The sequence below is a fragment of the Triticum urartu genome, chromosome 1A (assembly GCF_056163025.1).
Source record: "Triticum urartu cultivar PI428250 chromosome 1A, HENAU_Tu73, whole genome shotgun sequence".
Lineage (NCBI taxonomy): Eukaryota > Viridiplantae > Streptophyta > Magnoliopsida > Poales > Poaceae > Triticum > Triticum urartu.
Window position 1 is genome coordinate 98,278,034 of NC_141873.1, and position 12,029 is coordinate 98,290,062.

Genomic DNA, 12,029 nt, shown 5'->3' on the forward strand with positions numbered 1-12,029 from the left:
ACATATATAGATAGGCCATGCGCCGGATAACTGGGTAGGAAATCATGGCTTGTTATAGTCCCACCATATATTACTGTATGGTGCAGATCTATTTCCTTTCGAGATCAAATGCCAACCTGTTAATATATTAGAAAAGATGTCAATAATTATAACTTTCTAAATAGGTAAATTGTTATTGTATTCATTAATTAATCAACTTATCATTGATTTGCATGCCAAGATTACCTTTAACTGGCCACACATTTTACATTGTATCTACTTAAATAATAACAAAATTAATATATATCCCTGCCAGTGGCATCAAAACATATAAATTCCCAATTTTCGTATGAGTAAAATAATATTGTAACATGTATATACCGTTGCAGGAAGTGTTTAAGCACTTTGGGGCTGGTGGCTAGTTAAATTCTGATAATGCATTCAAAGACGAGTAAGAAGTTAAACTACATCAGAGATTGGAAAAACTTTACTTATCCACTCGTGCTGCCAAAGTATGAGTAACACAATTTCATCGTCTCTTTTCTTTCTACATTGTTTCCTTTGGATTTAAAACATTGACATCTTTTGCCAGCATTTTTCAAAGGGAAGTTGTTCGGGGTGTGGAGGGCTACATAGTGACAGTACCTAAGCAAGTGGAAATAGGTATGTTGCTCCAATTGTATATTAGCTCCAATTTTACTTACCACATATGTCTATTCTGTTTAAATATAGTTCATACATAGAACACATTATATTTTGAATTATATCATATTCGAATGAGATGTGACTCCCTTAGGGTAACTTTATAATAATTTTCTTCCTCACCAAATATAATTGGAAAATGTTGGTAAAGAATAATAATTGTCGGAACATCCTGGGACAGACTTGTACTCTATGTATTCAATCCATAACAAAACTGTAGAAGAAATTTATTCGCGACATTTGATTATGCATCAGTACATAGTCAGTCGTCCAAAACCCTCAAGGATGATCTAATTGCAGCTATGATACTTCCGACGTCCATTGTTCCTACCTTGAACAACACGATTGACGTACGCACGTGTTTCATCAAGTGTCGTCAGACTGGCTTCATGGATATCTACGAAAACAATAAGTGTTATATATAGTGACATAGTATTACAGAAAAATTCTATTCAAAACAACTTAAAAATAGAACGCATACCCTACCTTGTAGATAATGATGATCATAATTAATGTTGGGAGAGAAGAAGAATGTGCTCTCCATCATAGTTTGCAAGCAACGATGCCTCTGATTTACCTGTATATAAGTTACAGCAAACTTCTCGAACAGGTTGTCAGTGCATTGCAAATGCCAGAAGTTAGGCCCAACGTGTTCTTCACGTACACGTAAGAAAATTATCTGTCGTCTGTAAACAAATACAAATGTGAGTATCATTGCAGAAATAGAATTGCATAAATAAGCACATGATAAACTCATATTATAATTGGCGCTTACTGAAAGTTCGTGAGGCCAATCTCGAGAGAAGGGACGCGGCGCCTATATATTGCATCCCACTTAAATTCTATTTGACCAACATAGGCAAGGATAGCAACCACATCTGCAAAATTTAAATCACAATGAGACTATGAGTTGTACGGACTAATATGCACAATCAACAAACTAAATGATGCACCCGTGATGGTTTTGTCCCGTAGCTCAAATATTTCTACGAACTGTGGAAAGCACGGTGGGCAAATTGTCGACGTTATCTGCTGCGCCGACATCGTAACCTCGGTCGTAGAACTTAGCGTGGCGACAAAATCCATGGCTAGGTACCAGAAATGACCATCTGGCATTTCTGTGGGGTTAAAACCGACGCGATTGAAATCATAGGTCCTACCGGTTTCTAGAACGATGTTGAAACGGATTGCCTGGTTGTTGTATGCAATCGCTTCCATCTTTGTTCCCTAGCATATTATCATGACACATAACAACAATGAGCAAATAAACATGTATATCAAAATTGTATTTACAATATATGGGCTATAAAGTATTCTTACATGCCGATCGAGTAGTATGCACTGAAGGTACAAGTTTCCCATTCCATTCTCTTTGATGTGAGCCTTCCACACGACCCTAGCTTGAATAATCCAGCAATTATGATAAATGTGTTCCATTTGGACGTGATGAAAATTGATGTTCCTGTGCGTATAAAAAAACAAAAGGATCAGGTAAAATGCATTTCCATGTGGATCACAAAATTTAGCAGACAAGCAGCATAACATTCTAGTGGCCAAACACTAATCATGTGAAATTTATACATATTATTCATGTTCTGTCCAGGTGCATTCTTTGCAATCAGTACTATTGCACATGGGATAAATATGGATTTGAAAACATGCAGTACCCAGTGGTTATAAGAAACAACCCCAATGAGATTACAGCCACACCATCAATCTAATAACTTATGGAACTATATAAATGAATGCTAATAAAATAGTAATATACTCAGGTGATTGTGTTAGTGCTTGCTACATCTGGTTTTAACAAATATACAAGATGAAAACAAGCCGACAATAGATGTTTTGATGGCCAAGCCTATTAATATGTTATAGTGTATCCCATGTGATCCATCTTTTTAGATAAAAGAACAAGTTGCAAAACAATGGTGATGATTTAAATAGAAAAAACCGTTATATAGTGATGGCAAATAGACGTACGAAAAGATTATTATATCTTGCCTGTTCATCGGAGGGGAGATGAGTGTACTGGTGACAGGAGCTGGCGCCGGCGCCACCACCCTCTTAGATGTGATCGATCCGTATGAGATCACCATGGTCGTCGTGGAGGAGATGACTTTTGCTGTACAGACAATTAGTGGGCAGCAGGGGTTATTTATATAAGCATGGTGGGCGGCGGGAAAATGAAAAAGTGATGAAAATCCGATTTTGGCTGGCTAGGCCCCCATGGGTGAAATATCTATATTCAGATATGTAATATTCGGCAACCTATTAAATCGGGATGTATTAATCAAGGAAACGTACATAACAAAATCGGTCCATGATATTCGGTACGATTAAAATTATGATCACTTGCCTATGAAAACGCATGTGATTTATCACTTGCCTTTGATAAACATACTTTCATTTTTATGGATATTTATTAACCTTTCTTATATTCACATAAATATATTAATTAAATATAATATATTAATTTTTTTCATTAACTTGATGATATATAAAATTTTGATATAGGTATCTGCCCGTGCGTAGCTATGGGACAAATGATATATCATGCCTAACACATAACTTTACAATCATCATCTATATCAAATAATATAATAGCACAACGGGAGAAACCAGTTTATTATTTTTCATCACGACTGTCTAAATGACAAATGAAGGTACAAATGAAGGTGCCGATAGAGAGACGGGAGAGATAGTGTGCATGCCTACGATTATGACTTTCGGCTAAGAGTTAGCGTGACAAATTATATTATGAAATTAAGCTGTTTTTTTGGTCAGGCTATCGTCGTGTATAATTAGTTTAAGAAATTAGAGCGTAATCAGGGAATTATAAATAAGAATTAAGGGAAAATCAGATTGTCATTGAGCATAGTTAGGACACACGTAGCATCCATAAATGAACTGAAAAGCAAACTTTATTATTGTTCAAGTCCGAAGGGTTACACGGGATGATAAAAGAAACAATCTATCATGTCAACATTACTGTAAATTTGCTTATGCTTCGTCCTTGTCAGCTGGTCCTGGCTTCTTGTCCCTCTCTTGAATAAGCTTCTCGACCAACTTCGTCAGAAGATTTATGTGTTCAATCAAAACCTGCACCAACATGCTAGTATGCTTCTGTGCCTGTAGAATCTCATAGTTGTTGGATCCCCAAACGTCTTTCCTCGCTGCACTTGACCCTGTGTTACGCTGGATATCCCAGCCTGAGGGGAGATGTGCATGAGGGATGTGATGCACCTCACGACGTCGGATTAGGTTAGAAAAATGGTTCGACGAAAGCATGGATGGGAATTGCACAGGCAGGATATGCTCATTCTTCTTTAGTTTCTTACATCTCGGTGCAGATCCCTCACCAACATTCCCATCTCTGCTCGGTTCTTCATCAGGGTGCAGCTCCTTCTTATCTTCTTGTTCTTGTTGATGATCATCAGCACCATCGATGCTGTTGGATGATGACATGTCAAAGATAGGTGTAGTGGCAAGGGTGCAAGAGCGGTATGGTTTGGGTTTGGCTGTTTAAAGGGTGAAGGATTTTATAGATGTTTATAAGGAAACAATAACTACAAAATCAAAAAATGAATCAACTAATATGATTACAATTACTATATATTCACTGGAATCATGTTTGTGATTCTGCATGATCAACCAAGTATTAGATTACAATGAAAAATTTTAAACATGCCATTTTGTAAAGACCGGATATGATCACATGCCGTAATTAATACTAAGTATGCCGATAATATATTATTTGTTTCTGGAAATTATATCTAGACATCGGCATCTTATATTTTGGATATATATTAATAAGTCTGCGTCTTGTAAAATTAATTTATTTCTAATTTTGGTTTGAGGCTATGTTTTAAACATGCCAATAAAAAATAACCTGCATGCTAAATAACAGGTCACAAAGTATTAGCAACATAAAAAATCCATCAAAAAGTCCTCCAATGTTATCCTTTAGGCTTTATATAAATAACTATAGTAATTTCTTTCATAGTTTCATGTTGCTGTGGTTTAATTATTTATCATGGACTTGGAGCTCCATATAAATCTACTGCATGCTCTCATCAAAAGCTATAAAGAGATTCCTAAAGGATAATATGTAACTTGAATTGAAATGTTAGTTAATTAGTATAGCTGGGTGAAAGTACTGGTAATATAACTTTTGACGAAAATTGCACACTTCAGCAAACAGACATTTGCATTGCCACAAACTACAGAGTCTAATGGGTATTTAAACTTATTAGAAAATGGGATTACACGCACTTTATTAATTATTAAAAGTACATATGCAAAATATAATTTCAAAAGTTGGACAAACTTCCCTTATTCGTGTGTTGGTCTTATAATTCAAACCGTTCTGAATCTTTTAGTTGTGACATATCAGAATAATATGTAAATTTACAGTCAAGCATAGTATCAAATAACCAAAATAAATAAGAACAGGTACGATAACTTGCCTTAATTAAAAAAGACCCTTTGCATGTGCAATGAATTTAGCAGGCCAATCATTAAATCTGGATTACAGCTAACACACTAAATAGTACGCTGTGTGACATGTACACTGACATAAAAACAACAATAGTAGAAAAAACATAACAGCGATGATGGTGACAATATGACGGCTGATTATTGAACTGCAGTGCGTATCTTGCGATGATCGAATATACCTCCAGCTATCAAAATAACATATTAAAAAATACATGTAGAAAAACGAATTACATCATGTCTAGACAATCGCATGAGTAATTGCTCTGTCATTACAAAACCTGCCTTGATATTAACGGGTCTTCAACCTATAAGGACTTCCTTGTAGACGATGTTCTTCATCGAGGTCAGTAAGGACACGCTAGTTCTTTTACGCTTTTTTGGATTGTCCTTATGCTTGTTGGTCTTCTCCTTCGGCTTCTCCTTCTGAATGAGTATCTTTATGTTTCTCTTCGCGGTGGCTCGAGACAAAGCAACATAGAGCTGACCATGTGAGAACACGGGATTGGGTAGGTAGACACCAACAATCGGGATGGTCTGCCCTTGAGCCTTGTTAATGGTCATAGCAAAGCTAAGCCTTATAGGAAATTGTTTTCTCTTAAACTTGAACGGAAACATATCATTTTCAGATGGGCAGAGAGGTATTCGAGGAAGGAAGACCCTCTTGCCAGCGTGTTGTCCAATCATGATTTCTGCATCAATGGTGTTCCTCTCAAAACCTCTAACAACAAGCCTAGTGCCATTACAAAGCCCATTAGCTGGATCAATGTTCCTTAGAAGTATCACAGGGCAGTTCAGCTTTAGTTTTAGAGCATGCGGAGGAAGCCCGTTAGGAGTCAATCCATTAAGAAACTCCTGAGCATAGTACCCATATGGGTCATCCTCCGCACTATCAAAACTATGGTAGATTACTTCATCTCCATGAAAACGCTCTATCATGCGGATGTTTATTTTGTCTACATTGTCGTTAGTTGTGGAAAGGATTGCTCGAGATGTCATGTAACTCGAATCAGCCATGTTGTCCTCTAGACTCGGAAATACATGCTCAATAAGCTTATCCAGGTCGTCAACCTCGCCTGTAGACAGCAGACAAATATCTTCAGGGAGTACTATGTTGCCTTGATCATCAGCTTCCTCAGTGCCATTGCCGACCCTTAGCAAGTAATCGGCAAACCACGTGTCATTATGAGCCCTCATGTTGGTGATGAGCCGAAGCTGACGCATGCCCTTCCATAGATGAGAGCTTCGGAGGGTTGCATCAATTATCTGGCCCCGCGACCCCCTTCTGACGACCGGAAGAACCTGCCTAAAGTCCCCGCCAAAAACAACAGTCTTTCCTCCAAAGGGTCGGTCGCGTATTCCCATTATGTCGCGCATGCTATTATCCAATGCCTCAACCGCTTGTCGCTTTGTCATGCTGGCCTCGTCCCATATGATCAAGGAGGCCATCCGTAGCAGCTTGGCGGTCCCACTCTGCTTGGTGAAGCTGCACGAGGCTCCATCCTCGCAACTCAATGGGATCTTGAACCTGGAGTGGGCAGTCCTGCCGCCAGGCATGATAGAAGCGGCGATGCCGGACGTCGCGGTAGCAATACCAATCTTGCCCTGACTTCTCACCTTGGCAAGCATCGCCCTATATAGGAAGGTCTTACCTGTACCTCCAGGGCCATCAACAAAGAAAACACCCCCATCACCGCGTTCAACAGCCCCTAGTATCTCATCGTATGCGGCCCTCTGCTCCATGTTGAGTGAAGATGCCAATTTTGTGTCATCCATGTCAAACTCAACGGTTGATTCCTCGATAACCTCTCTTGCCTCGCCCTCTGTAGGGTCAAATGCATCATCTATGTTTGGAAGAGCGAAATCAACAATGTCTTTACCCATTGACTGCAACATTCCCCTAATGTCAAGCAACACCATCTGCTCCACCTCGTCAGTGGACGTGCGTGATCGACGATAGTCATCTGACATAGCCTCGAAGTGCCGATCCCATAATCCACGCACATCGCCTGGCTCGCAGTGAACCAAGATGGTTGCGAAGAGCCTCCTAAGTGAACATGGCATCGCCCACTGCTCAGCCTCATTAAGACAGTCGTCGAGCGTGTTGTCTGCCTCGATGAGTCCCAACCTTTCAGCAGCCTCTCTAAAGCTCCCACATAGCACGCCATCCACGGTGAGCAAGTCGTCGAAGGATGTTTTGCCCGTAACATGGTTAAGCAACACCCGCAGGTAGTATCGCTCCCCCTCGGCAGGATTGGCTGACACTATGCGCCCAATTTGAAAACGCTCGACCCGCGGCTTCCAATACTTATTTTTCTTCTGCCACGTAAAGCTTCCGGGAAAATCCTTGTACAATATATGCCTAGCCCAAGGGTGTTCCAGGTTAGCCTTGAAATACTCCGTTAACATGGATTTTGAAGCATTTTCGGAGGCTACAACATTCTTCAAGTCAGCCTGCGCATTGAACGCAACCCTGTGCATATTAGGGAGATGAAGGGGCAACTGCAAGACAGGCGGGTAATTGGCGCAAAGTGGGAAGCCAAATATCCTCCACATAGCCTCCGGAGGTGTGACCCACCTAGCATCAACGTACCTCTTGATCTCATCAATGTTACCATCAGCGTCGGGCTGATCGATGCTGAAAGAAGCCTTATCATGGCCCTTGTAAATGTACTTGTAAAGATATTTCACAGCCTTAATGCTAGAGCAGACCTCAACGTTGATGTGGCAATTGAACATCCGCAGTAGGTATGGGTTATAAGGCACAACCCATCTGTTGTCCAGCATCTTCCCTCTGACCTTAGCACGTCTTCCATCGTCTCTCCGTCGATACACTGGGTATGAGTCCTTCCCCTGTGCTGTGTTCTCATTGAACGCCCGTGGATATATGCACTTGCAACCGTTTTCTTGCATGCAAACATTCTTCGGGTTGAGAGCACCACATGGTCCGTGCATCATATGCTTTACCACCATTGCATACAATTCCGGATACTTATGCTTGTCTGGGAGCTCCGCGGAAATGAGTCGGTCATACTGTTCCGGGACGATAAGCTTATATGTTGAGTCCATGATCAACAAAAAATGTGCGTGGGGGAGGCCCCTTTTTTGGAACTCGACTACGTATACGTAAGCAACTACAACACCCAGGATATGCTTCTTGAACAACATGTACTTCATGTGCTCTAGTTTGCCATAGAACACACGAGCCACAATATCAGGTCGGTCTTGCGCCGTCTGACCAGGCAGCAACTCGTTTGTTATCTCGTCCCATTTAGGATTGCAAGTCATGGTGAGGAAGATGTCTGGCTTCCCGTATGTATGGACAATTGCCATGGCATCCATATGTCTCTTCTTCATGTCGCGGTCGCCACCAAGGTATGTACCAGGGAGCACTATTCTAACCCCAACAGCGCTTGCCCGTGTCTCCCCTGAAGTGATGGCATCAACCACTCCTTTATACAAGTCGGCACGAATCTGCGTCTGGTTCTTCCTGTACCACCTCAATCGACATCTCTCAATCTTAACGTACATGTCAACAGCCCATTGTTGCAGCAGTCGTGCTCCACAGAGTATGGGATTGAAGATTGCAGGCCGTGTCTGCAGCATATAACAGTAGTAGTCTCTGACGGAGACGCACAACCTGTTATTTCCCTCTGCACACGATAGTATATGATCAAAACAATGCTTACCTTTAGAAATAATTCATGTATTGAAACAAAAAGGTACACAGATGTCATACCTGCATCCTCATCATCATCTTGGACAAGTTGAGGATGTAGTACAGCCTCCCAAGGAACATTACGTTTAGGTAGTTTCGGATGCCAACCTAGTTCGCCCCTTGGATAGAATAGGGGATAAGACAACGGGTCATATGCTCTGGATGACACGCGTATGCTATGCCTTTCGTTGTTGTTACCATAAAGTGTTATCCTACGGTCAAACCTTTTTGCCAGTTCGCTGCCCTCAACCCAAATTGCAGCAACCTCAGATGACAAAGGTCTATTATATTTTCTTTGATCAAGCCTCTTATCGGTGTTTAGGTCTATCCTATAATCATCAAGGTTCCCCTTGTGTGCACCCAAACTCCTAAATTGCTGGGAGTAAGGGTTCTCTTTAAGTATGTCTACTAACTTCTTCACGACCTCTTGATCTAATTGATGTGTGGCCGCCTTACGATGGGTTATGGTTGGGTCGTCATCATAGAAGTACAACTGCAGATGTTCTGGATGTGAGCTAGGCCCGAACGAATGCACATTGTGATAGATGGTTCCGTGTACCCGGAATGTGTATACCCCAGACTTCATGTTCGTGTAGTTCTCATCAAGGCTGACGCCAAGGGTTGTGAAGGCGAAATGCCCATTGAAGAACCGTATGTTCTCACGAAAATGTCTGGAATCAGCATCCATGATGGACCATAGCCTCATAAGCTCTGGGATTGGTTCCGGTTGTTTAAGCTCGATCTGTCCATTGCGACAGCAGAATCTGTCAGTCTCAGAAACAAACTTTATGGCCTTGCAGTGTTTGCAGTTTGTGTCGAGCTTCAGGATGTGGGTGTGGTCTGGTATGTTTGTGTACACACAGTCTAATGGATCAACCTCGCCAGATATAAAAGACGTCATGCTAGCTTCCTCGTCATCCTCGAATGCATCATTATCGGATCCTATAGGCATTCGTTGAAACATGATCATGAAAATAATATTGACATATATATATATATACAACTACAATGAAGATCCTAGCCTTCCTAAAACAGACTTGACCATACCTTGGTCACGATACAAGTAGTACTCCTCATCCATCATTTCGGCTGGTGTCGGCTCATCGCCCATGATGGGCTCTGGGAACACATTGATGTCGTCTGCATTATAGTTGAACAGTCAGGGACAAAGACCTGATCCGGTCAGTATAAGGTTGCTGAGAAGTTGCATCAGAATAGAAGAAAATCGATTACATACCAGGGGTGCAAACACCGTAATTCGGCATGACCGGGGGAGGGTCTGTTGGAAATATGCCCTAGAGGCAATAATAAAAGCATTATTATTATATTTCTTTGTTCATGATAATTGCCTTTATTCATGCTATAACTGTATTATCCGGAAATCGTAATACACGTGTGAATACATAGACCATAATATGTCCCTAGTAAGCCTCTAGTTGACTAGCTCGTTGATCAACAGATAGTCATGGTTTCCTGGCTATGGACATTGGATGTCACTGATAACGGGATCACATCATTAGGAGAATGATGTGATGGACAAGACCAATCCTAAGCATAGCACAAAGATCGTGTAGTTCGTTTGCTAGAGCTTTTCCAATGTCAAGTATCTTTTCCTTTGACCATGAGATCGTGTAACTCCCGGATACCGTAGGAGTGCTTTGGGTGTATCAAACGTCACAACGTAACTGGGTGACTATAAAGGTGCATTACAGGTATCTCCGAAAGTGTCTGTTGGGTTGACACGGATCGAGACTGGGATTTGTCACTCCGGATAACGGAGAGGTATCACTGGGCCCACTCGGTAATGCATCATCATTATGAGCTCAAGGTGACCAAGTGGTTGATCACGGGATCATGCATTACGGTACGAGTAAAGTGACTTGCCGGTAACGAGATTGAACAAGGTATTGGGATACGGACGATCGAGTCTCGGGCAAGTAACATACCGATTGACAAAGGGAATTGTATACGGGGTTGATTAATCCTCGACATCGTGGTTCATACGATGAGATCATCGTGGAGCATGTTGGGAGCCATCATGGGTATCCAGATCCCGCTGTTGGTTATTGACCGGAGAGTCGTCTCGGTCATGTCTGCTTGTCTCCCGAACCCGTAGGGTCTACACACTTAAGGTTCGGTGACGCTAGGGTTATGAAGATATGTATATGCAGTAATCCGAATGTTGTTCGGAGTCCCGGATGAGATCCTGGACGTCGCGAGGAGTTCCGGAGGTAAAGAATTATATATAGGAAGTGCTGTTTCGGCCATCGGGATAAGTTTCGGGGTTATCGGTATTGTACCGGGACCACCGGAGGGGTCCCGGGGGCCCACCGGGTGGGGACACCTGTCCCGGGGGGCCACATGGGCTGTAGGGGGTGCGCCTTGGCCTATATGGGCCAAGGGCACCAGCCCTACTAGGCCCATGCGCCTAGGGTTTCCACCACGGAGGAGTCCAAGTGGTGGAAGGCACCCCGAGGTGCCTTGGGGGGGAGGGAAACCCTCCCCTGGCCGCCGCACCTAGGAGATTGGATCTCCTAGGCTGCGCACCACCCCCCCTTGGCCCTCCTATATATAGTGGGGGAGAGGAGGGATTTCATACCTCAGCCTTTGGTGCTTCCTCTCTCCCCGTTACGTCTCTCTCTCGCAGTATAGGCGAAGCCCTGCTACTGTGACGCCCTGCATCCACCACCACGCCGTCGTGCTGCTGGATCTTCATCAACCTCTCTTCCCCCTTGCTGGATCAAGAAAGGAGGAGACGTCATCCGTTCCATACGTGTGTTGAACGCGGAGGCACCGTCCGTTCGGTGCTAAGATCATCGGTGATTTGAATCACGTCGTGTTCGACTACATCATCCCCGTTCTTTGAACGCTTCCGCTCGCGATCTACAAGGTACGTAGATGCATCTAATCACTCATTGCTAGATGAACTCCTAGATGGATCTTGGTGAAACCGTAGGAAAATTTTTGTTTTCTGCAACGTTCCCCAACAGTGGCATCATGAGCTAGGTCTATGCGTAGTTCTCTTACACGAGTAGAACACAAAGTAGTTGTGGGCGTTGATTTTGTTCAATATGCTTGCCGTTACTAGTCTTATCTTGATTCGGCGGCATCGTGGGATGAAGCGGCCCGGACCGAC

General features: G+C 42.5%; 2 protein-coding genes across 8 annotated transcripts in view; one reads left to right on the forward strand and one right to left on the reverse strand.

The window, feature by feature from the left end:
* LOC147990228 (cyclin-B1-5-like) overlaps positions 1 to 12,029 on the forward strand; it is a 29,218-nt gene that overhangs the window by 2,254 nt on the left and 14,935 nt on the right. For all 7 annotated transcript variants that reach the window (XR_015599248.1, XM_087514548.1, XM_087514554.1 and 4 more), the window contains 2 exons: positions 369 to 491; positions 572 to 642. Coding sequence is in view for 6 of the 7 variants with exons in the window: in XM_087514548.1 (XP_087370674.1) it covers positions 415 to 491; positions 572 to 642 (148 nt within the window). In the remaining variant the exon portion in view is untranslated. The remainder of the gene's footprint in view (positions 1 to 368; positions 492 to 571; positions 643 to 12,029) is intronic.
* LOC147990229 (uncharacterized) lies at positions 5,479 to 10,167 on the reverse strand. Its single transcript, XM_087542774.1, has 4 exons — positions 10,131 to 10,167; positions 9,941 to 10,033; positions 8,915 to 9,835; positions 5,479 to 8,828 (listed from the first exon to the last, which is right to left on the reverse strand). The coding sequence occupies exons 1-4, from the start codon at positions 10,156 to 10,158 to the stop codon at positions 5,479 to 5,481; spliced, it is 4,392 nt and encodes a 1,463-aa protein (XP_087398900.1). The 5' UTR covers positions 10,159 to 10,167.

What these genes read in the sequence shown, in the direction of transcription:
- LOC147990229 (XM_087542774.1), bottom strand. Translation starts at nt 10,158, where the DNA reads ATGCCGAATTACGGTGTTTGCACCCCTG. An exon ending in TTACGGTGTTTGCACCCCTG is followed by an intron (nt 10,034 to 10,130) that starts GTATGTAATCGA and finishes ACTATAATGCAG; the next exon opens with ACGACATCAATGTGTTCCCA. An exon ending in CTACTTGTATCGTGACCAAG is followed by an intron (nt 9,836 to 9,940) that starts GTATGGTCAAGT and finishes GAATGCCTATAG; the next exon opens with GATCCGATAATGATGCATTC.